This window comes from Peromyscus maniculatus, chromosome 3 (assembly GCF_049852395.1).
Source record: "Peromyscus maniculatus bairdii isolate BWxNUB_F1_BW_parent chromosome 3, HU_Pman_BW_mat_3.1, whole genome shotgun sequence".
NCBI classification, from domain to species: Eukaryota; Metazoa; Chordata; class Mammalia; order Rodentia; family Cricetidae; genus Peromyscus; species Peromyscus maniculatus.
In genome coordinates, this window is record NC_134854.1 from 142,869,420 (window position 1) to 142,895,153 (window position 25,734).

Consider the following 25,734-nt stretch of genomic DNA (forward strand, 5'->3'; position numbering starts at 1 on the left):
GGGCTTGCAAACGAGCACCTAGGGTCTGTTCTAGGGAGTGAACCTCCTCTCGTGCAAGGGACTCCAGATTTCTCATGGAATCATAGACATTTTTATTTTCCTCAGAAGCACATGATTCCATGGACCTTATCTTATCAATTAATGATAATCTTTCTTCCTTATGCAATGTCTGAGTAGCCATAACTTCACTCTGGAGAGTTAGTGTTCTATCCATTAGATATTCATATTTATTATCAATAAAATCAATTTTGGGTACAAGCCTGTTTTGTAAATCCTGATTAGCAGATTCTAGAGAAAGAATCTTTTCCTGTAAGCCTTCATTACTATCTTTTAAAGCAGATTCCAGAAAGAGAATCTTTTTCTGTAAGCCTTCATTGCTATCTTTGAAAGCAGATTCCAGAAAGAGAATCTCTTTCTGTAAGTCTTCCTTGCCATCTCTTAAAGCAGATTCCAGAAAGAGAATCTTCTTCTGTAAGCCCTCACTGCTATCTTTGAAGGCAGATTCCAGAAAGAGACTCTTTCTCTGTAAGTCTTCATTGCTATCTTTTAAAGCAGATTCCAAAAGGAGAATCTCTTTCTGTAAGCCTTCATTGCTATCTTTGAAGGCAGATTCCAGGAAGAGAATCTTTTTCTGTAAGCCCTCATTGCTATCTTTGAAGGCAGATTCCAGAAAGAGATTCTTTTTCTGTAAGCCTTCATTGCTATCTTTTAAAGCAGATTCCAGAAAGAGAATCTTTTTCTGTAAGCCTTCATTGCTATCTTTGAAAGCAGATTCCAGAAAGAGATTCTTTTTCTGTAAGTCTTCATTGCTATCTTTTAAAGCAGATTCCAGAAAGAGAATCCTTTTCTGTAAGCCTTCATTGCTATCTTTGAAAGCAGATTCCAGAAAGAGATTCTTTTTCTGTAAGTCTTCATTGCTATCTTTTAAAGCAGATTCCAGAAAGAGATTCTTTTTCTGTAAGTCTTCATTGCTATCTTTTAAAGCAGATTCCAGAAAGAGAATCCTTTTCTGTAAGCCTTCATTGCTATCTTTGAAAGCAGATTCCAGAAAGAGATTCTTTTTCTGTAAGTCTTCATTGCTATCTTTTAAAGCAGATTCCAGAAAGAGATTCTTTTTCTGTAAGTCTTCATTGCTATCTTTTAAAGCAGATTCCAGAAAGAGAATCCTTCTCTGTAAGCCTTCATTGCTATCTTTGAAAGCAGATTCCAGAAAGAGATTCTTTTTCTGTAAGTCTTCATTGCTATCTTTTAAAGCCTGTATCAGTCCCAATAATGACTCATCTTTGTTCTTATTATTAAAGCAGTGTTTGAACACTGTGTGAATTATTACGATGAATGCCAAAATGGTACAGGCCAAATATGCCTGAGGAAGGTCATATATTTCCAGGAGAATGTCATTCATCATACAGGCAAAAAGGTTTTTAAATTCTTGTGAGGTAATGTTGTCAGCCATATTACAAGAATTACTCAAAATTTGTTAGTCAATTTTAAGATGTAAAATTATCAAGTACTTTTACTTGAAATAAAATGCTGGTTTGCTTATCTTACCTTTCTGTGGTATGGGGGGTGTAGTAGCGCTTTTCAACCAGCAGGCGGTGCTGGTACAGCTCCAAAGCAGGGCCTGCTGGTGACCTTGGCTGGCGGCAGCTGGAGGCAGATGGCGGGATGGCCGGGAGCCGGGTGCGGATACCTCACTCGCAGCGGTTTTTCACTGGTCTCGGGGCTAAGCTAGGGAGCTGAGACCGGACTAGCTGCTCCCCTTTTCGGGAATGGACTGGTTATATGGAACTTTGCAGGCGGGTTTAGGTACCCGCCAGCCGGGGAACAGGCTGAGGGCAGGAGCCGCCCAGACCTTTGGAATTTGACCCACGTGGGCGCCAGATATTGGGGAATAATATAAGGGCCACTCCACGTAGTTAAAAAGGAAGATTTATTTAGTGGATGACTTACAAATGAAAGAATGGATAGGTCGCGGGGGTCTGGGGAAGGCGTCTAGCAATCCAGCGGTGTTCTCTGGAGCTCTGCACAATCAATCTCCACCATCCAGGGTCCAGGCGCCGAGCGCGCGCCCCGAGCGAGCGCTTGCCCATCCAGCTCTCAGGTTTCCAGCACCTCCCCTCGCCCCGCCTCGTAGGCGTGACAGTTGCCAGAGTCTCAATGGGGGTTGGAGCTTCCAGATCCAAGCTGGAATGACTACCCACTACACCCAAGTGCTGGGATTAAAAGCTAACACGACCTGGCTATAATGGGCTTTTGGCAAAATGTTTGAGGACCAAACAGATATGAAGAGTAAGGCAGGAGGAACTGAGTTCAAAGACAGCACAGGCAACTTAGCCAGACCCTGTATCAAAAATAAAGTTTTAAAAAAGGGGTGAGGGGCTGCTGAGATGGCTCAACCAATGAAGGCACTTGCTGTCCACCCTGATGACTTGAGTTCAGTTCCTGGACTGACTCAAGCGAGTTGTCCACTCATTTCCACATGTGCATCCTGGCACGGTGCGCTACACCCCACCCCCACCCTCCACACTAACATAATAATGTTTTCTTTTCTTTTTCTTTTTTTTCTTTTTTTTTTTTTTTTACTGCTCAGTGGCAGGGTACTTGCATGTAAGAGCCCTGAGATAATCCCTGGTATTATGAAATCAAACTACCCCAGTACTGTTGAAATTAAAGGCATTTCTTCAGAAATTCAGTTTTCTGTTTTTTAAGACAGGGTTTCTCTGTGTATCCCTGGCTGTCCTGGAACTCGCTCTGTAGACCAGGCTGGCCTCGAACTCACAGAGACTTGCCTGCCTCTGCTTCCCAAGTTCTGGGATTAAAAGCATGCACCATCACCCAGCAGAAATTCAGTATTTTTAAACCTTTGTTATTCGATGAGATTTACCCCACCTGCTACTTTGATTTTGTGAGGTTTTATTGTATTAAAAAAAAAAAAAAAAGTTCAGCCGGGCGTGGTGGCGCACGCCTTTAATCCCAGCACTCGGGAGGCAGAGGCAGGCGGATCTTTGTGAGTTCAAGGCCAGCCTGGGCTACCAAGTGAGCTCCAGGAAAGGCGCAAAGCTACACAGAGAAACCCTGTCTTGAAAAAACCAAAAAAAAAAAAAAAAAAAAAAAAGTTCAGAAAAATAAATAAAAATTAGCCAGGCAATGGTGGCACATGCCTTTAATCCCAGCACAGGAGGCAGAGGTAGGTGGATCTCTGAGTTCAAGGACAACCTGGTCTACAGAGTGGATTCAGAAACTCTGCCTCAAAAAAAATTTTTTTAATTAAGCGATTTAAAAAATTAATTCAGGAGTAGTTTATCTTTGTAGTCCCAGATACTGGGGAGGCTGAGATCCTTTGAGTCCAGTACAATAATAGTCTGGATGACTAAGGTAGAACCCTGTCTCAAAAATAAAATAAGGGCTGGAGAGATGGCTCAGAGATTAAGAGCACTGACTGTTCTTCCAGAGGTCCTGAGTTCAAGTCCCAGCAACCACATGGTGGCTCACAACCATCTGTAATGAGATCTGGCACCCATTTCTGCATACATAATAAATAAATAAATTAATTAATTAAAAAATAAAAAAAGTCAGAGATCATATTTCACAGACTTGCCAACTAACTACCAGACTTCGATATTAATTCCATGCTACTCTAACACTGATAAAGGAAATTACAGATAAATATGTGGCACTTGAAATGATGGACTTTTTCCTCAAAAGCTGCTTTTTTTGTTGTCATTCTTTTATCCCAGGGTGGCCTTGACCTAGATCGCTGAGGATGATCTTGACATTATGATCCTTCTGTCTCTATCTCCTAAGTGCTGTGATTGCAGGGATGCTCTCCTGCCACTGGTTTATGTGCTGTTGGGGATCCAACCTGGGGCCCAGCTCACTAGCAAAGTATTCTGGTTGCATGCTTAATGAAAACAATTATTTTGATGACTTTTAATTTTTGAAATTCCACTATTTTCTTTTTATGTGCATAGTTTGTTTTTTCAGACTAAGTACTAAACAATCTAAGTCTTGTTATAAATTAGTACTTGGCCGGGCGGTGGTGGCGCACGCCTTTAATCCCAGCACTCGGGAGGCAGAGGCAGGTGGATCTTTGTGAGTTCGAGGCCAGCCTGGGCTACCAAGTGAGTCCCAGGAAAGGCGCAAAGCTACACTGAGAAACCCTGTCTCGAAAAAAACCAAAAAAAAAAAAAAAAAAAAAAAATAAATTAGTACTTGTATACAATGTCATTCCTTCCTGTGTCCATATCTGTTTGTACATCACTGTTTTCTTAAAAAAGCAAGAAATGGAGAATAGATTGGAGTTAATCTCAGGAGCATATTTGCCTAATATGTTCAAGGACTTGGATTCAATTTCTTTCTTTCTTTCTTTTTTTTTTTTAGTTTTGGAGCCTGTCCTGGATCTCGCTCTGTAGACCAGGCTGGCCTCGAACTCACAGAGATCCGCCTGGCTCTGCCTCCTGAGCAGCACCACCGCCAGCCTGGGGTTCAATTTCTACTACCAGAAAAGTAAGTAAGTAAACTAGAGTCCATTTTCCCACCTTCCTGAGAAGGTGGGCCAGTCTTCTGATTAGCAGAAGTCAACCATGTGGGTTCCAGAAATGAAACTCAGGTTTCCAGGCTTGGTGGCCAACTGCCCTTACCAGCTGGGCCATTCTTCTGGCCCTTGCCACGTCCTGACTGACCTGGAACTCAGTATGTACAGCAGGTGGGCTTTGAAGCTGTGGTGCTCTATCTACATCTCCTTCTTCAGTGTTGAGTTCATAGTCCTGTGCCACCACACAGGGCGTTTTCTTAGTTAGACAACCAGGCCTCAAATTCATATGCAGTTCGGACTGCTCCTGAATCATTTATCATTGTTGTGGGTGTTATTTATGTACACACACACACCCCAGGCACGCAGTTCAGACTGCTCCTGAATCATTTATCATTGTTGTGGGTGTTATTTATGTACACACACACACACACCCCAGGCACGCAGTTCGGACTGATCCTGAAGCACTTATCATTGTTGTGGGCGTTATTTATGTACACACACAACCCCCCCCCAGGCATGTGGAGGCCACAAGACACCTTTTGGGAGCCTGTTCTTGCCTTCCATCTTATTGAAACAAGGTTAAACGTACAAAGGAATTATGGGAGCGTATACCAGCAACATGGCTTTTATTTTTTTGAGACAGGGTTTCACTATACAGCCTTTGCTGATCGGAACTCTCGACGTGCGCAATCATGCCCGGCCTTACACGTAGAGGTCTCTGACAAGAAGGTGACCAGTTTCATAGCAAACTGGAAAAAAAAAAAGAAGAGTGAGAGCAGGTGTTTTCAGGTCCTGCTTACTTCTCAGATAAGAGGTTTGAGGATGATTGCCAACAGCTAGACAGGCAAGGCCGGGGGCTCTGGGTTCCCTGTGTGGTGAGAACAGCAATTCGCAGCGGCTGGTTCCCGCCGGCCTGCGGGTCTGACGACGGAGGAGGGCTGAAAGCAACCAAGCCCAACCAAGCGGCCATGGCGAAGCGGGAGCCCCGCGGGAAAGAGGCCAGGTTAGATTAGCCGGCACGGAATAGCGTCGGGGAGACTGGGGACGCGGGGATCCCGTCCAGAGTTCGCGACCCGTCCAGACGCGAGCCAACTGGGTTAGAAACCCAGCTCTCGGGGCACGGACGGGGTCGAGTGGCTCCGCCGGGGCCCGACACAAAGAGGAAGAGGAACCTCCTCGCCGGAAACAGAACCTCTGCTCTCCGAGGCATTACACATTCCTCCGCGCGCCGGAAGAGCGCCTTCCACCTTGCGGGCCGGCTTCTCTCGCTCGCCTTCCCTCGAGGCGAGCTCGTGGAGCCTTCCGAGGCCACGCACCCAGCGTGGACGGAGGGCGCGGAACTTGGGCGGGCAAGCCGAGGAGAAGCCACGCTGGGCTGCCATGAAAGGGAGGAAGGAGAAAGGCCCCGACTAGACGTCGCGGCGGGGTGTGTGGGGGGGCGGGACTCTGTTTCCTGCGGCGGCGGCGGACTGATTTGGCAGTACGTTAACTTCCGGAAGCGTCCTGGCCCGGAGAGGAAAAGCCCTGAAGGAAACAATAACAAACGAGCGGAGGAAGCGCTGCTGGGCTTTCTGTGAGGAACGGTTCGCTCCCGAGAAGATGCTCTGCGGCCCCTGTGAGGGGACGTGAGCGGGCTCGGTGGCCGTCACCCAGCCTCGCCCCGCTTGTGCACTTCGGGGACCCCCCCTACTCCCCCACCCCGGCTAGGGCCATGGCGGGCGTGGGCCCAGGGGGCTACGCGGCCGAGTTCGTGCCGCCGCCGGAGTGCCCGGTCTTTGAGCCCAGCTGGGAGGAGTTCTCCGACCCTCTCAGTTTTATCGGCCGCATCCGGCCTTTGGCCGAGAAAACTGGCATCTGCAAGATCCGTCCTCCCAAGGTAGCGGAGTCGGGGGCGGCGGGGGGCGGACCGGGGGGGTCGTTTCTCTTGCGGCCGCTTTCCCCGGTTCGGGTCTCCTGGGCCTTCCTGTTGCCCCTCCCTCAGGCCTTGGGGACCCGAGGCCACGTCGGAGGATGCCTCGCCTCGGTGTCTTGGGTCGTTTCCCGTCCACTTTTACGTGTCTGTGTGTGGGTGTGCGGTGTGCGTGCGCGCGGCGAGGTCAGAGGACATTTTGGGGGAGTCGATGGTCTCCCGCAGTTGTGTGGGCCTCAGGGATCGAACTCAGGTCGTCGGGCTTGGACCTTCCGACTGAGCCGCCTCACCAGCTCTCAGGTCCACCCTCACCCGAGAGAAAGTCGTGGCTGGGGGGCCGTTTCCTTTCAGAACTTACTCGGGCACGGATACGGCTCTTTGGCTGGGAGGGAAGGGTAACAAAAGGCTTCAGGCCCTTTCTAGGAAAGGTGTTTGACGTGTCACGTCGTACGCTCGTGCACAATCATTGTGTTTGCGTACTAAAAACTCCGCTTCTGCCGGCTCTTTCTGTGTCCACGCCCGCTAATGCTCCGTGTCTCAGGCCTTTGCAGGCCACTGCTCAGGTTTCTTAAAATGTCATCCGAGCTGTACTTGACCCCATGATGATGTCACTAGACTAGACCCCCCCCCAGCTAATTACTGCTGCAACTAGAGAAGGCATCCTTGGGAAGATAAAAGAGCATTCGTTCATTATTTTTTAAAATGTAGAGGTTTAGGAAGAACTGGTCAGTAAATGAGCATGGAGGAAAACGTTGAAATCTCGATATAAGAAAGTAAGGGACAGAGATTTCAGAGTTGTAATATAAATAATCAAGCTTGCTTATAAGTTGGTTAATTATCCTCGCTTTTTAAGGTTAGGAAAGCAAGATAATACCTTGTGGTGTGCAGAATTAATTCCCTAAGAGGTTAAGTTATATGCTCAAGGTCAAAAGTTTTTTTCATTTATTCATTAGACCAGTGCTTTCCAAATGCTGTTGGAGTGGGGAGAGTGCTACAAGGCCCTGGGTTCAATCCCCAGCAACCAGGGAGAAAAACCTTGTCCAGTTGCTGCTGGACAATCAGCACCAGGGTCAATTGGATATTGTTCAAATGAGATCCTATGCCCTGTTAAGAGTAGGACATTTTACAGTCTGTTTTTTTCTTTTCTAGCTAGTATGAAGGTGATTTTTGTTGTTGCTGTTGAGATGGTCAAGCTATGTAGTCTAGGCTGACTTGTAACTCTTGATCCTGCCTCCTGAGTACTAGGATTACCGGCATGTGCCATACCCAGTCACTGGGTTCTTTTTTGTTTTTTTTAAGTTTTACTTGGTAAACCTGTGTGCTTATCTTGTGTTCTTTCTGGATAACCTTGGCAAGTGTAATTGTGAGATTTGAGAATTGATTTTCCAAGTATTAAAATGAAAACTTTCTATAAGAATATTGCTCTTTCTGTCTTTATAGTGAAGACTCACGTGTGCTAATGTAGTGTCACTATTAATTGTGGCAACTCCATGCTAAATTACCAGAATAATTATTTTCATTTAGGATTGGCAACCTCCGTTTGCATGTGAAGTAAAAACCTTCCGTTTCACTCCCAGAGTCCAGCGCCTGAATGAACTTGAGGTGAGTATTAGACCAATATTCCTGCTTTCTGTTTTGTTTTTTTTTTCTTAGTGGTGGTGGTGTTTGGGAGTTAGGGCTTCACACAGACTAAGCGAATGCTCTACCATGGCTTTACAGCTCCAGCCTCCTGATTGCTTGCCTTAGGATTTTAAATAGAACTTTGAAAAGCTCGTGTGCTAGGGCCCAGAGTTTATGTTAACTAGGATTTAATAGAATAACAGTCATTTGATATTTGAGAAAAGTGTCTTTAAGACTGTTTCAAGTAGTTACTACATTTTTTTTCTTCTTCACTTAACTGGGATAATAGAAAACTTTTTAAAAACATATTTCCTTTCTTCTTCTTCTTCTTCTTCTTCTTCTTCTTCTTCTTCTTCTTCTTCTTCTTCTTCTTCTTTTCCTTTCTTTTCTTTTCCTTGAGTTTTTTGAGATAGGGTTTCTCTGTATGGCCCTGGCTGTCCTGGAACTCACAAAGATCCCTCTGCCTCTGCCTCTGCCTCTCAAGTGCTGGGATTAAAGGTGTGTGCCACTTGCAAAACATTTTCATAATAGAAAATCCAGGGCTTACCTTCAGAGAAGTGGAAGTCTGTCTGTCTTTCTCTTTTGAAACAAGGTCTCATATGGACCCAGATGTCATGTAACTTGATATATAGCCCAGGCCTCCCTGAATCTCCTTGTCTTCCTGCCTCTCTTGTCTGTTGGAGTCACAGGTGTGCATCACTGTACCCAGTTCTTGTGATCTACGGATAGAACCCTGGCCTTGGAGAAGCGAGGCGAGCACCCCTACCAACTGAGCTACTCCCCCAGCCCCTTTCCCTCCACTCTACCTTCTTGAGCCAGTCTGTTTCGTAGCCAATGTGGTCTGGTCTAGAACTTATTATGTAGCCCACCCAGGCTAGCTTTGAATTCATGGCAATCCTCCTGTTTCAGCCTCCTGAATATACTGGGGTTACAAAAGGCTTTTGCCATGATGCCCATCTCCAAACTTGGGAATTTTTTTTCCTAATTAAATTTATGTTAGATAGCATACAAAATAACGGATTTCATTACATTTTCATATTGTTAGATGTAAATATGGAGGCAGCAGTGGTTGGTTCAGGAAAGGAACTGACAAATAATTGCTCTTTAGGAATGAAGTTTATTAGGAGAAAGGACCTATAGACTAGTATTGTGCCTTTAGGTAGGAGAACATTAGAAATAAACAGAATTACATTTAAAACAGCATAACAGTGGCTGGAGAGATGGCTTAGCGGTTAAGAGCACTTGTTCTTTCAGAGGCCCTGGGTTGGATTCCCAACATCCACATGGTGGTTTACCACCCTCTAGAACTCTAGTTCCAGGGGAATCAGATGCCCTCTTCTAGTTAGTATCTATAGGCTTTACACCGTACACTTTAAAAATAACAATAACAACAACAAAAATGAACCAAAACAGCATAAACAGGGCCTTAAATGGAAGGAGAGGCTTTCTTTTAACATCTAGCAAAGAATTTTATTAAGAAGGGTAGCTTGGGCTGGAGAGATGGTTCAGTGGTTAAGAGTACTGGCTGCTCTTAACAGAGGACCCAGGTTTAATTCCCACCACCCCCATGGCAGCGCACAACTGTCTGTAACTCCAGTTCTAGAGGTTCTGATACCCTCACATAGACATATATGCAGGCAAAACACCAATGCACATAAAAATAAATCTTTAAGACATAGAGTAATAATAATAAAATAATAATAATAATAGATAGCTTAAAGTAAGAGAGACAGCCACCACAGGATGATGGGGAAGAAGGTGAAACTGAAGTACAAATAACTGAGGCACTGATACTTTTCTCTGGATTGGAGGCAAAGATAACAAAAGGTTTCAGGCCTTTTGCTGGTCAGTGAGGTGTTGAAATGTTACAACTTGATCATTATTCACTATTTTATCATTATTCACAGTTGTCATTGTACTTACATAGTAGAAACTCCACTTGTGTTGGCTGTTTTCTGTGTCTAAGCCTGCTAACATTTAGTTTACCAAATCTTTTCAGGCAGCCAAACAACCCAAGTTCAATACTCAGATCTACTCTCCTTCTATTTTGGGATCTAAATGTTGAACTCGGGTCATCGGGTTTTGGTGGCAAGCATTTTCACCTGCTAAGCCCCCTTGCTGCCCTTGCTTTCTCTCTCCCTTCTCCCAGTACTGGGAATTGAACCTAGGGCCTTGAGCACGCTGGACAAATGGTCTGCCACTAATCCCAGTCCTGTGTTTTTGATTTCTGTATTTTAATAACTTTAGGCAATGACAAGAGTGAGATTGGACTTCTTGGATCAACTGGCAAAGTTTTGGGAACTTCAAGGATCTACGTTGAAGATCCCCGTGGTGGAGAGAAAAATCCTGGATTTGTATGCTTTAAGCAAGGTGAGGCTAATACTGTTTAGAAGTTTAACAGGAGCTGAAATATAGATCAGTGTTAGTGAGTAGATGCTTAGTTTGGGCCTGGTCCTCCCATGAAGAAATTGGGCAGAGGTTTGTGATTCATTAAATTAAGAACTTTAAATAATCTTTCTTTTTTGTGTTTATCTGTTTTGGTGGGTTTTTGTTTGTTTGTTTGTTTGTTTGTTTGGTTTGGGTTTTTTTTGGAGACAGTTTTTCTGTGTAGTAGCTCTAGCTGTTCTAGAACTCAGTTTGCATCACTTTGAAGTACAGGCTGGCCTTGAACTCACAGAGATCCACCTGCCTCTGCCTCCCAAGTCCTGAGATTAAAGGCATGGGCCACCACCACCTGACTATTTATTTATTTAAAAGATCAATTCATTCATTCTCTTTTTGGGGATAGGATCTTCCTATATGGCTGGCCTCAAATTTTCTATTTAGACCAAGCTGGCCTCAGACTTTGTGTGTTTGTACACACACATGCAGGATAGTACATCTGTGGAGGTCACATCACAGCCCACTGAACTGTGTCCCCAGCCCTGCCCTCAGTGGCATCAAATTTACATAGGCATACAAAAGCATGCCTGACCTATAAAATTTCTGTGTGTGTGTGTGTGTGTGTGTGTGTGTGTGTGTGTTATAATGCATACATTTGGAAGCAGAGGAGGGCATTGAGTGTTCCTCTCTATCACTCTCTGCCTTACTCTATCAGTTTTTATCCTATGGATTGCAACCCCCACATCAGTCATGTGCCAGAAAACTTGCATATCAGATATTTACATTACTGTTCATAAGTGTAGAAAAATGAAGTAAAATGTAAAAACAATGAAGTGGCAATGGAATAATTTTGTGGTTGGGGGTCAAGACAGCATGAGGAACTAGATTACAGAGTTGCAGCATTAGGAAGGCTGTTGCTAGAGTTTCCCGCCTTGCCCACAGTCAGGACAAATCTTTGTCACCCGCCAGTCCCACAGCCGCTCAGACCCAATCAAGCTTGCTAACTGTGCTTATAGCTTAAATTAGTCCATTTCCATAAATCTATACCTTGCCACGTGGCTGGTGGCCCACCGGCATCTTCACATGCTGCTGGTCATGGCGGCGGCTGCAGCCAGTCCTTCTGCCTTCCTGTCCTTTTATTTCTCCTCTCTGTTAGTCCCGCCTATCCTTCCTGCCTAGCCACAGCCGATCAGGTTTTATTTATTGATCAATCAGAACAACTTGACATACAGACCATCCCCCAGCACAGCCAAGTGCAGACCATCTCAGACACCTGCACTCAGGCCCATGGTCCTAATCATCCTCTATGCGGACCTGCTGGGTAACCCCACAAAGAACCCAAGAAGGGCTCCCACAGGACATACAGAACATCCCACAGCAGAAGGCTGAGAACCACTACCTTACTCCTTTGAGGCAAGGTCCTGAAAACTAAGTTCTTGAACCTGGAACTTAGTTTTTTGACTAGACTGGAAGCCAGCAAGCCCTAGCAATCCTCCTGTCTCTGTTCTCCACAGCATTGGAGTTACAGGTATACTTGAAACCCTACCTAGATTATTATGTGGGTACTAGTAGCAAACTCATGTCCTCATGCATGGCAATTGATTGTAACCACTGAGCTGTCTCTCTAGCCCCTAAAAGTTTCTTTTAAGAATTCTCTTGGGGCTGGAGAGATGGCTCAGTGGTTAAGAGCACTGGTTGCTTTTCTAGAGGACCTAGGTTCAATTCTCAGTGCCCACATGATAGCTCATAACTGTAACTCCAGTTCCAGGGGATCTGATACTCTCACACAACAGACATGCATGCAGACAAAAACAAATGCACATAAAATATGTAAATGAAATCATTCAAAAGAAAAAGAAGAATTCTCTTTTGGCTAGGCATGGTGGTCCATACCTTGAATCCTTTGGAGGTAGAGGCAGCTCTCCCTCTGTAGATAGATTTTTCTTTGAGCCGCCAGCTCACAAAAATGACAGGGAGACTTGATTATAATAATAGTTATGAAAGCTCGGCCTTAGCTTAGGCTTGTGCCACTAGCTCTTAGAACTTAAATTAACCTGCTTTTATTAATATACATTTTACCATGTAGCTTTTTACCTTTCTTTTATTCTGTTATGTCCGACTTCCTGTGTCTCCATGGCATCATCTGTGCACCTCGATTCATCTCTTCCTTTCTCTCTCCAGAAATCCTACCTGTACCACCTGCCTAGCTATTGGCTGTTCAGCTTTTTATTGCAGCAGTCCCAGCAAATACATCTTCACACAGTGTACAAATATCTCATAACATTTCTCAGAGTGAGGCCAACTTGGTCTAAGTAGTGAGTTCTGGGCCAAACAGTGCTGCATAGTGAGATCCTGTCTTTAAAAAAAAAAAAAGGAACACACATACACACTCACACACACTCCCTCTCCCTCCTCCTCCCTCCCCCTCCCTTTCTTCTTCCCTCCCTCTCTCTGTCTCTCTCATTCACACACACATTCTTTTAGCCAGGTGCGGTATTATACATTTATAATCCCAGGACTCAAGAGGCTTAGGTAAGATTGTTGTTACAAATTCAAGGCCAGCCTGAGTTATATTGGGTTCTTTGCCAGTCTGGGCTATTAAATAGTAAGACTGTCTCTATAACAAACAGGCTGCAGAGATGATTTAGAGTTTCCTGCTCTTGCAGAGGACATGTTTGGTTCCCAGCATTCACAACTTCAGCTCCAAGGGATCTGATACCTTCTTCTAGACTCTCTGGGCACCTGCACTTGCATGCATATACTCACACACAGATACACACAATACACATGATTAAAAAATAATAAAAATCTTGTAGAAAAACAACCAAAAAAAAAAAAAAAAAAACCAAAAACCACCCCAAACACTCCCACCAAAAAAATTAATTTAACTTCCAGTGATTTCCCCCCCTCCATTAAAAAGTCAATACTGGGTTTAATCTGAGGTTAGATTGCATTTATTCTTTAGAGGTAACCTAATCAGAATGCCAGTGTCACATTTGTCATTCATATTGTTTAATTGCATCTTGAGAAATCTAATTCGTTTTGTTAGGAATAAATCTTATAAAATATTTGGGATTTGGCCTTTTTATTTTTTTAAAGCCTGGGCCTTTGTAGTACAGGCCTGGAACTCACCATGTAGCCTGTGGTGGCCTAGTGTTCCTGGTAATCCTTTCACTTTTGCTCCTGAGTGCTGGCATTAGAGACATGTGCTGCCATACCACCATGCCTGGCTTCATGTATCTTGTTTAAATACCGAAGAGGACTTACGAGAAATATGTTGTTGAAGGTTAAATTTGTAAGGGTTTATTGGGGTTTTGTCTTTTGTTTTTAATATTTATTTTTATCTTCTTATCTGGGTGTTTAACTTGCATATAAGTCTGCGTACCGTGTGCATGCAGTGCCTGTGGAAATCAGAAGAGGCTTTCCAATCCTTTGGAACTGCCATTACAGAGAGTTGTGAGTCAACACCTGGGGCCTCTGGAAGAAGCCAGTCTGCCCGGCTGCTGAGCCGTCTCCAGCACTTAGTGCATTCTTTAGGTGCTAGTGGACGTCTTCCCTTAACCGTTGAGAATGCTTACAGTGGAAGCAGACGGAGACCCTCTGTTTTGTTCATATGCTATAGTGCAGTTGTTCCTTAAATGCTGTTGTGAGACTGCTGCTTCTCCCCACAGTAGCTTTTTTCTTTTGCGTTTAAATGGAACATAGGGCACAGCGCACAGATGTGAAATGTTCATTTCAGTAAATCTTCATGTATTACACATCTGTATAACTACTACCCAGATCAAGATCCAGAACATTTTTATAGCCTCTACTGGGCTCTTTTTAACTCCAACGTCGTGTCTCTTTTCAATCAATCATTGGGTTGATTATTTAATTAATATATTTTCTGGTAAGAGGCTCAAGCAAAAAACTGGAGAAAATAATGACTTCCAGCATTAAATTTCAAAGTTGTTAGGTGTATGCCTTTTAAGGTTTTTTGTTTTTTAAATACTGTGGTTCCCTGGTGCTTTTTGTTTTTTGTTTTTTTCCTGTAAGTGGTCTTAACTGCTGATCCATCTCTAGCCCCTTAGCCCCTTAAACAACAAATTTATTCATTTTTTGTTTTTGTGTTACTGGGTTAGAATCAAATACCACACATGCTAGACAGACCTGCTACCACTCATCTACCTCTTTATCTCTCAGTGTTTTATTAATGTTCATCACAGTAATCCTTCTAAAAAAGAATACAGTTTTTTAAAAATGTCATTACTTTACAAAATAGTGTTTTTGTGTGCCATGATGCACATGAGGAGGTCAGAGGCCAACTCTCAGGAGTTGATTCTCCTTCCATTCTGGGCTCTATGTAATCAAAGTCTCTCAGGCATAGGCCAGCAGGTACTTCTATGTGATGAGCCATCTTGATGGCTTTTACAAAAATAAATGAGGCTTAAATTAAAATCATTCTCTTTCTCAACATCCATTCATATTCTTTTTTTTTTTTTTTGTCTGTACTTCCTTTTATTATCTATTGTCTTTGCATCAAGGTACACAGCAATAATAGCAGGTTTCTTTTTAAAGCTTAGTATTAAATATTAAATATCTTCCCCATTTTAATTTTACATTACTCTGCAAGAAAAAAAGGTTTTAAACTCAAGTTACTTGAAGCCTGGACATACTTCCATGATTAGCCGGGCTACATCAAGGCGGTGACTTCGTCTGTCCTGCCATATAAGCAGATCTAGGCCTTAGAAAGACAGGACCAGGTTATAATTGTTTTTGAAAAGTGAGCTACAAAAATGGGTGGCCTGTTATCAGCCAGGTAACAAAGTAAGGATGGGGGTAAGGGAGGGATATTTTCTTCAAGAAAAAACCAAACATAATTTCTGAAGAATCCCAGTTCATAATTTTTTTTTCCTCAAAATGGCTGGAGGAATGGGTGAAATTTCAACATGAGCTTCAAAGTCCTATCCTGGAAGGACCAATAGTCCTTGCTGAGGGGCCTGCTGAAGAGTGGCTCCCAGCCAGGGAATGGAAAGGGGGGGGGTTATTGCCCAGTGGCTGTGACAGTGAGCTGAGGCTGACTGGTACTCAATCCTCTAAGAGGTTTCTTCTAGAAACAGACAACTCAGACTCTCCCTCTTACTTCAGCAAAGAAGTTATTTTTAAAAGCACTTGGGAAGTTCCTCCTCCACCCTCAGGTGGGAAGGCTCAGAGAAGGGAGTCGTCGGTACAGCCACCTTCTAGGCCGTAACGGAATTCCTGAAGGTTGGAGACCCCATAGAAGTGGACGAAAGCTGCAGCCACCACCAGGACGTGGAAGATCTGATGGGACTGGAACCATATGTCAAATTTTCCGGGAAAGAAGCGCTCCGGAATCCGAGCAGCATACAGGCCAGCTCCAGTGATGTACATCACAGCCATGAGGAAGAACCAGCCCATCTGGCCCACTGTGTTGGCCTTGACAAAGCCCTCAGTGATTGTAAAGTGCACGGTGGGTACAACACCACTCAAACCAAGTCCCAGGAACACTCCTGCTCGTGTCTGCCGGTGCTTAGGAGTGGCAAACCGATCCCACTGTATTGATGTAACCAACCGTCTTATTAAATAAGAAACACAGAAACAATGTAAAAGAGAAAGCCGAGAGGTCAGAGCTCAGAGCTAAAATCTCACCCTTCCGCCTGCGGTGTCCCAGCTTCCCGAAAGAGACCTATTTCCTGTCTGTTCGTCTATTTAAAGTATTTTGTTCTGCCTTCTCATTGGTTGTAAACCCAAACACGTGACTGCCTCGTCACTGTCTGAATGTACAGCCCCCTAGGTCTTAAAGGTATATGTCTCCAATGCTGGCTGTATCCCTGAACACACAGAGATCTATGGGATTAAAGGCGTGTGCCACCACCGCCATACTCTTGCTATGGCTCTAATAGCTCTGACCCCCGGGCAACTTTATTTATTAACATACAATCAAAATCACATTTCAGTACAATTAGATTACCACCACACCACTGTGCCACAATGATGGCAGAAATGCCCAGGACACAGACGATGGAGAGGTAGATGAGCCGTGGCTGTGGGGAGCAGTAGAAGGAGTAATAGAGCCAAGGGACAAAGCTCCCCATAATCAGTAGAGCAATCCCTGAATAGTCCAGTTTGGAAAAAGTCCTAGAGACTTTCTCTGAATGACAATAGACGGTGTGGAAGAGCCAGGAGAAGCTGAGGCAGAGCACCGCGCCCAGAAAGAACATCCCGAAAACCACCTTCTCCTGGAGGGGAGCCATGAAGTACATATTTGGTCTGAGCATGGTCAGGATTCCCAAAAAGAGGAACAGAACAAAACCAAGCAGATGGGTCCAGATGTTGCCAGTTTCTGTATGGATGCGGAAGATGCTCTTGAAGCAAGCCCGAAAGGAGGGCATAGGTGGTCTATGGCCGTGTAACAGGTAGTCATTGTCTTTCAGCCAGTCCGGAAGAACATCATATGGGATGACTCTCCAGCGTCCCTCCCAGACCTTATACACGAACTCCTCCATCTTCTCCATGGCATGGTGGGCCTGCAGAGGAAGCGTCAGCACCCGCACCTCCTCCTCCTCTTCCTGAGGCACTGGGCATGTCTGTTCTTCAGCCTTGGCTGGGCTGCTGGTTGCCAGTTTGCCCTTCTCCTCCAGCAGGGGTCCCAGTTCAGCCAGTTCCACCGTGTCAGTTTCTCTGTTACCAGAAGGAGCCCCATCGCCCTGTGCCGCCACAGGCCCTTTGTGGGAAGACATCTGGCTGGTACCTCAATACCCTCAGGCTTCAGCCTTTGGAGAGGTTGGGGTCTCTCAGCCCCAGGGGGCAGAGATCTTCCTGTGATGGTGGACAGGCCGGGCCGGGCCGGCTGCCTCTGCTGGGGGCCGTGGGCCCTGGCACTACATCCCGCGGTGCTGGAGGTGGCCTGTGGCTGAGGGGCACCCGATCCTCAGCACCCTGCTTGCGCCGGAAGGGCCGCGCGACCGCACGGCGTCACCTCCGCAGCCGCCTTCCCGGCGCTACCTCACCCCCCCCAACCTCCCCCCCACTCCCCATTCATATTCTTCATACTAGTTACTTGCAGTTCTTTGGAATGTTTTTGATTTTGAACTCCTATGTTTCCAAATAATAGGTTTATGGTGCTTTTCCCTTTTCAATTCTATGTAATATAGTAATTTTTTACTCTGACTTATAGGTCTAAAAGACCTACAGGCTATATTTAAAAATACAGCCCAGTGACAGCTGTTAAGAGCACTGCCTGTTCTTCAGAGGTCCTGAGTTTGATTTTCAGCAACCACTGGGTGGCTCACAACCATCTGTGGTTGTGATGCCCTCTTCTGGCATAAAGGTGTACATTCAGATAGAGGACTCTTATACATAAAATAAATAAATCTTAAAAAAAAAATATAGCCTAACGAGATGGCTCATTGGGTAAGGTGCCACTTTATGACCTGACTTTTATCCCTAGAAACCAAGTAAAGGAAGGAAGGAAGGTAAAAAGTAAGAATAAACTCCACAAAGCTGTCCTCTGACCTTTATGTTAGTGCTGTGGTACATATGCACCCCTTTATCAGAAATATCCAATAAATAAAAAACATTGTTTAGTTTTGTTTTTCAAGACAGGGTTTCTCTGTGTAGCCCTGGCTGTCCTCAAACTCAGAGATCCACCTGCCTCCTGCCTTCCAAGCACTGCTGGGATTAAAGGCCTATGTCACCATACCCCGCATAAAAAGACCTTAAATCTAGAACACTTTATGTCCCTTATATTAACTTTTTTCCCCCTCTCCCTGAGAGACAGAATCTCATGTGTCTCCAGCTTAATGAGTAGCCCAGGATGACCTTGAACTTCTGATCTTCCTATTTCCACTGACACTGAGCCATCTCTCCAGCCCTCTGTTTTAGGATTTTTGGGTTTTTCTTTTTTTCTTTTTTTTTTTTTTTTTTTTTTTTTCTTTTTTTTTTTTTGTGATATATATTTTTTCTTTTACAATACCATTCAGTTCTACATATCAGCCATGGGTTCCCCTATTCTCCCCCCCCCCCCCACGCCCTCCCCTTACCCCCAGCCCACTCTCCATTCCCACCTCCTCCAGGACAAGTCCTCCCCCGAGGACTGTGATCGACTTGGTAGACTCAGTCCAGGGAGGTCCAGTCCCTTCCTCCCAGACTGAGCCAAGTGTCCCTGCATAAGTTCCTGGTTTCAAACAGCCAACTCATGGAATGAGCACAGGACTTGGTCCCACTGCCTAGATGCCTCCCAAACTGATCAAGCCAATCAACTGTCTCACCTATTCAGAGGGCCTGATCCAGCTGGGAGCCCCTCAGTCTTTGGTTCATAGTTCATGTGTTTCCATTCATTTGGCTATTTTTTTTTTCAATAATTGAGTAAAACTGAAATTGATTATATGCCACAGTCATCCTAGGGACCTCCATGCTATATATATAGCCTCTATGGTTCTATGGGTTGTGGTCTGATTGTTCATTTTATATCTAGAATCCACCAATGAGTGAGTACATACCATAACTGTCTTTCTGGGTTTGGGTTACCTCACTCAGGATGATTTTTTTCTAGTTCCATCCATTTGCCTGCAAATTTCATGCTTTCATTGTTTTTCTCTGCTGAGTAGTACTCCATTGTGTATATGTACCACATTTTTTTCATCCATTCTTCCGTTGATGGGCATCTAGGTTGTTTCCAGGTTCTGGCTATTACAAATAGTGCTGCTATGAACATAGCTGAGCATGTATCTTTATGGTATGTATCAGCATTCTTTGGGTATATGCCCAAGAGTGGGATGGCTGGGTCTTGAGGTAGTTTGATTCCTAATTTTCTGAGAAACCGCCATACTGATTTCCATAGTGGTTGTACAAGTTTACATTCCCACCAACAGTGGAGGAGTGTTCCCTTTGCTCCACATCCTCTCCAACATTGGTTGTCATTGGTGTTTTTGATCTTAGCCATTCTAACAGGTGTAAGGTGGTATCTCAGAGTCGTTTTGATTTGCATTTCTCTGATGATTAAGGATGTTGAGCATTTCTTTAAATGTCTTTCAGCCATTTGTAGTTCTTGTTTTGTGAATTCTCTGTTTAGCTCTTTAGCCCATTTTTTAATTGGACTGTTCAGTGCTTTGATGTCTAGTTTCTTGAGTTCTTTATATATTGTGGAGATCAATCCTCTGTCAGATGTGGGGTTGGTGAAGATCTTTTCCCAATCTGTTGGCTGTCTTTTTGTCTTATTGACTGTGTCTTTTGCCCTGCAAAAGCTTCTCAGTTTTGAGAGGTCCCATTTATTAATGGTTGTGCTCAGGGTCTGTGCTGTCGGTGTTTTATTTAGGAAATGGTCTCCAGTGCCAATGCGTTCAAGAGTGCTTCCTATCTTCTTTTCTATTAAGTTTAGTGTAACTGGATTTATGTTTAGGTCTTTGATCCACTTGGACTTGAGTTTTGTGCATGGTGACAGATATGGATCTATTTGTAATCTTTTACATATTGACATCCAGTTATGCCAGCACCATTTGTTGAAGATACTTTCTTTGTTCCATTGTATAGTTTTGGCTCCTTTGTCAAAAACCAGGTGTTCATATGTGCATGGATTAATGTCAGGGTCTTCAATTCAATTCCATTGGTCCGTATGTCGGTTTTTATACCAGTACCAAGCTGTTTTTATTACTATAGCTCTATAGTAGAGTTTGAGGTCCGGGATGGTGATGCCTCCAAGGGTTGCTTTATCGTATAGGATTCTTTTAGCTATCCTGGGTCTTTTGTTTTTCCATATAAAGTTGAGTATTTTTCTTTCCAAGTCTGTGAAGAATTGTGTTGGGATTTTGATGGGGATTGCATTGAATCTGTAGATTGCTTTTGGTAAGATTGCCATTTTTACTATGTTAATCCTGCCTATCCATGAGCATGGGAGATCCTTCCATTTTCTGATATCTTCTTCAATTTCTTTCTTTAGAGATTTAAAGTTCTTATCAAAAAGGTCTTTCACTTGTTTAGTTAGTGTTATCCCAAGGTATTTTATATTATTTGTGGCTATTGTAAAGGGTGATGTTTCTCTGACTTCTTTCTCAGCCCTTTTATCATTTGTGTATAGGAGGGCTACTGATTTTTTTGAGTTGATCTTGTATCCTGCCACTTGACTGAAGGAGTTTATCAGCTGTAGAAGTTCCCTGGTAGAGTTTTTGGGGTCACTTATGTATACTATCATATCATCTGCAAATAGTGAAAGTTTGACTTCTTCCTTGCCAATTTGTATCCCTTTGATCTCCTTTTGTTGTCTTATTGCTCTAGCTAGAACTTCTAGTACTATATTGAATAAATATGGGGAGAGTGGACAGCCTTGTCTTGTTCCTGAATTTAGTGGTATCGCTTTGAGTTTCTCTCCATTTAATTTGATGTTTGCTGTTGGCTTGCTATAAATTGCTTTTATTATGTTTAGAAATGTTCCTTGTATTCCTATTCTTTCTAAGACCTTTATCATGAAGGGGTGTTGGATTTTGTCAAAGGCTTTTTCAGCATCTAGGGAGATGATCATGTGGTTTTTTTCTTTCAGTTTGTTTATATGGTGTATTACATTGACTGATTTCCGTATGTTGAACCATCCTTGCATCCCTGAGATGAATCCTACTTGGTCGTGATGGATGATTGTTTTGATGTATTCTTGGATTCGGTTTGCCAATATTTTGTTGAGTATTTTTGCATCAATGTTCATGAGGGAGATTGGTCTGTAGTTCTCTTTCTTTGTTGCATCTTTGTGTGGTTTGGGTATCAGGGTAATTGTAGCCTCATAAAAAGAGTTTTTATTACATAAGTATATTTATACCCAAACAAAGTCTTATGTGACTCAAAACTAGCTTTGTATTCACTATGTAGCTGAGGTTAACCTTGAGTGTGTTGGGGTATGCATAACTTATATGCTCAAAGTTTGAGCATACTATCTCCTTCCTCATGTCTGTATATATATTTATATACATATATACACATATGTATGTGTGTGTTTGTGTCTGTGTGTATATGCACATGTGGATCCCCAGAGCGGCTGGAGTTGACAGGCATTTGTGAGCTTTCCAGTGTGGGTGTTGAGAACCAAACTGTTCCTCTGCAAGAGCAGCAAGCTCTTTTAACCACAGAAATGTTTCCAGCCTCATAGCTTGATTCAGAAATAATTTTTTTTGTTGTCGGTTGAGATTTTTTTGGGGTAGGATTAGTTTTTTAGTTTAGTGTATATTTTTTTCATTCGGCATAATGTACAATGTATAAATTTTATTAAATACGGGATTTGGAGAGATGGCTCAGAGGTTAAGAGCACTGGCTCCTCTTCCAGAGGTCCTGAGTTCAATTCCCACCAACCACATGGTGGCTCACAACCATCTCTAATGAGATCTGGTAACCTCTTCTGGCCTGCATGCATACTTGCAGATGGAACACTGTATACATAATAAATAATTAAATCTTAAAAAAAATATTAAATACTTTTGAGTGCATTTCTTTGAAAGTAGATCCAATAACACTAATTTGAAGGTTTGTAAAAATCATTGTATTCTTTTGTATGTTAACAGAGTATCAGTTTACTAAAAGGAAATATACATTTTTAAGTCCAGAATAATTTTTATATTTAGCAGACAAGATATAGAATTAGGATGCTAGAATTGTACTTACTTGGTGAAACTTTACTTTAAAACATTAATTTAGTGTGTATGCACCTGTACGATGTTGGACATGAAGTGTTTGTGGAGGTCAGAGGACAACTTGTAGGAATTGCTTCTCCTTCTACCATGTGGGTTCCAGGGCTGGAACTCAGATCAACATGCCTGTCAGCCAGATTCTACCTGCTGAACTATCTTGCTGGCGTACTTTTTTATTTTTAAAGTCAGGATCTCATGTATCCTAGTCTAGCCTCCAACTTAGTATGTAGCCAAAGATGACCTTGAATGTCAAAAGTCCTACTGCCTCCACCTCCTAAAGGCTGGATTTATAGATGTGCACTACCACACCCAGGTTTTCTGGTACTGGGGATCAACTCAGGGCTTATGCATACTAGGCAAACACCCTACCAGCAGCTCTGGGGGGAAAGCTTCATTTTTGAAATTATAGAAGTTAGGATGCTTGGAACTAACATCTTTTCCTAAAGAATTCCTGTTTCCTTTTCAGATTGTTGCCAGCAAAGGAGGTTTTGAAATAGTCACCAAAGAGAAGAAATGGTCTAAAGTGGGTAGCCGCTTGGGATATCTGCCAGGAAAAGGAACTGGGTCTCTTTTGAAGTCACACTATGAAAGAATTCTCTACCCATATGAGCTTTTCCAGTCTGGTGTCAGCCTTATGGTAAGATGCATCATTGTTCTTAGAGTGGATAAATTTATTTGACAAGTATAAACTTCAAGTGATACTCATTGTGATATGTTTATGCATAGCAAAGTGAGGATAGCTTTCTCTAAGCACCAAATTTTGAGAAGAAAAAGTTTAAAAGTTAGCTATTTCTAGTGGTTTACAGAGTAAAGGATAATGGAAATCATACTTAAGATAAATCTTCATGGTTTCAGGACAAAGGTTTCAGTCTGGTTTTTTTGTTGTTGTTTGTTCTGTTTTGTTTTTTCGAGACAGTGTCTCACTGTGTAGACTAGCCCTCCAGCTCATAGAGATCCGCGTGCCTTGTCTTCCTGAGTGCTGGGATTAAAAGTGTGAGCTGTTATGCCTAGACCCAACCCCTCTTTTCTATGTTGCCTAGACTTTAAAGTGGACATTTCGGAGGTTCATTTTGAGCCTAAGCCTTAAATAGTGTCTATTCTCAGCACTTTGACCAGTTATGAGTCTTTGCAGGAGCCACCACACAATGCAAAGGGAAGCTTTTCTGATCAAAGCAGATAGCAGCACTAATATATGATTATAAACATTTACAATGCAATTTGACAGGCATGTCCTGACCATTTGGCAAAATAACAGCAGTAAATTCCTCAGTAGGGAATTCTAACACTTTTCCAGCCATAGGATTTTCTGATTATCTGTATAATATCAAAGGTGACTTCCCTTCTGTGGAACAGTCCTCAAAAACGTGTGAAGCATGAAGTGGTTGGTTACCACCATAGCTGTCATGCCACTATTGTACCAGTAGGCCCATCATGTCTGGCAAGTTGGTAGTCAAGCATGTCCTATGGTTGTTGATGATAAGCCTCTGCAGCAGCATGTATAGCACCTTCTAGCTCTGTGAAAACCAGTCAACCGAAGAAGGCTTCTAGCTCAGGTCTAACTTATTTTAATTTGTTAAACTTTTTGAAGTGGTATGATGGCTCAATCTTGAATGCTCTTCTTTCTAATTGGCCTTCCAAGTGGGCTTTACTGGCTAGCCAACTGGCCTCAAGTAGTCACCTGTCCCTGTTCCTATCTTCTCACCCTGTCCAGCTGCTGCTGCCTTTTTTTTTTTTTTTTTTTAAAGAGAGCTCTGGTTATCAAACTCAGTTTATTCTGCTTGAAAGGTAATACTTTACTGACAAACATCTCCCTAGTTCTATGATTAACTCTTTAAGAAATTGCCAAGATGTTTTCTAAAGTGCCTGTGCTGTGTTATAGTCATCCACCAATAGTGTAGCGGCATCTGGATTCTCCATGTTCTAGCAAGCATTTGATATGGTTGACTTTTTTTTTTGATTAAAAACATTCTCGCGTGTATGTAGTGGTCTCTGGTTGCAGTTTTGATTTTAATTCTCAAAGAGTAGTGATATCACTGCATCTTTTATGTTTATATTAGCTATTATTATAATCTTTAAAACATTTAAAAAATATTTTATGTGTAGTAGTTTTTGCTTATATAAATGTATGTGCACCATGCATGCCTGATGCATGTGGAGACCCAAAGAGAATGTTAGATCCCCTGGAACTGGAGTTCCAGAGGTTTGTGAACTGCCCTATAAGTGCTGGGAATGGAACTCAGGTCCTCTGGACGTGGCTGAGAGTACTCTCAACCAATGAGTTATCTCTAGCTCCCCCACATTATTGTAATCTTCATGAAGTGTCTCCTCATACCTTTTTTCATTAAAATTGAGCTGTTGACCTACTCTTATAAGGATTTGATATTTATTCTGGATGCATCTTTTTTTTCAAACCTATTATTTGTAAATATTTTGTGATAATGTAGCTGTTTGACAGTTTTGTAGTGATGTCTGTTTGAAGATTTAATTCATTGCTTTCTTTTTCTTTTATAGATTTTGTGTGCAGGCGTGTGTGTGTGTGTGTGTGTGTGCGCGCGCGCGCGTGCATGCATACGTTTGAGACAGGGTTTCTTTGTGTAGTCCTGGCTGCCTTGGAACTCCTATAGACCTCAGAGATATACTTTCCTCTGTGCCTGCACTGCCCAACAATAGTCATTATCTTACTGTGCTTAATTTACAGGTTGGAGTTTTGGGGTCAGAGAGATGTTCAGTCACAGAATGCTCTTGCAAAGGACCCAGCTTCAGTTCTTAGCCACCTGCATGGCAGCTTACAACTGTCTGAAACTCCAGTTTCTGGGGATCTGGTGCCCTCTCTGGCCTTCAGGGGCACCGACATGCAGGGCAAAACATTCAGCACACATAAAATTAAAAAAAAAAAAAATTGCAAGTTCAAGTGTATCCTAAGTATAAATGTACAGAAAAGCATAGAGGGTTTCAGATATTTACTGAGAGCTTGAAACAAATTCCCCATAGATAGGAACTTTTGTCTGTGTCTACCCCATTACCAATACTATATATACTCTTTTGTTTTTAAAGGTCTTTTCATGTTCGGTAATGGTTGTGAACCTAGCCTTTAATGGCTGAGCCATCTCTCCAGTCCTGTTTGTGTGTGTCTGTATGTGGGTATATGCAAATGAGTGAAAGTGCCCACAGAGGTCAGAAAAGTTGGATCCTTCAGGAGCTGGAGTCATAGGCAGTTGAGAGCTGTGGTTGTTTGCAAGAGCAGTACATGGTCTTAACTGCAGAGCCATCTCTAGCCCCCAGTGCCCTCTCTTTAGTATTGTTGTTTTATAGTAAATTTTGATACCTAGTAGTGTAAGTTCTCTAATTCTGTTCCTTTTCATTATTTTCAAACAGTTTGCATTTTTACATAATTTTAGTGTTTGCTTTCAATTTCCATAAAAAGAAATCCTGCTGGGCATGTTGAAAAATACAAACAAAGCCCATTGGTAGCTTGGTGTATTGGTGCATGCCTGTAATCCTAGAAGATCAGAACATCAGAAACATTCTCTGCTACGTAGAGAGTTCCAGGCCAGTTCCAGTGCCTTATGGAATGCATAAGACACTCTGAAAAGCAAAACAGAAGTTGGCTTTGTCAGGAATTG

At 43.0% G+C, this 25,734-nt stretch overlaps 2 protein-coding genes across 3 annotated transcripts in view; one reads left to right on the top strand and one right to left on the bottom strand.

The window, feature by feature from the left end:
• The first annotated feature begins 5,411 nt into the window (after window positions 1–5,411).
• Window positions 5,412–25,734, top strand: part of Kdm5a (lysine demethylase 5A) — a 90,277-nt gene continuing 69,954 nt past the window's right edge. For both annotated transcript variants that reach the window (XM_076567811.1, XM_006992262.4), the window contains exons 1-4: window positions 5,412–6,410; window positions 7,968–8,045; window positions 10,311–10,433; window positions 22,578–22,748. In XM_076567811.1, coding sequence (XP_076423926.1) covers window positions 6,246–6,410; window positions 7,968–8,045; window positions 10,311–10,433; window positions 22,578–22,748 — 537 coding nt within the window. In that variant the 5' untranslated portion in view covers window positions 5,412–6,245. The remainder of the gene's footprint in view (window positions 6,411–7,967; window positions 8,046–10,310; window positions 10,434–22,577; window positions 22,749–25,734) is intronic.
• LOC143272493 (adiponectin receptor protein 1-like) lies at window positions 15,568–17,200 on the bottom strand. Its single transcript, XM_076567812.1, has 3 exons — window positions 16,428–17,200; window position 16,329; window positions 15,568–15,998 (listed from the first exon to the last, which is right to left on the bottom strand). Exons 1-3 carry the CDS (start codon window positions 17,183–17,185, stop codon window positions 15,633–15,635), a joined length of 1,125 nt encoding a protein of 374 aa, XP_076423927.1. The 5' UTR covers window positions 17,186–17,200; the 3' UTR covers window positions 15,568–15,632.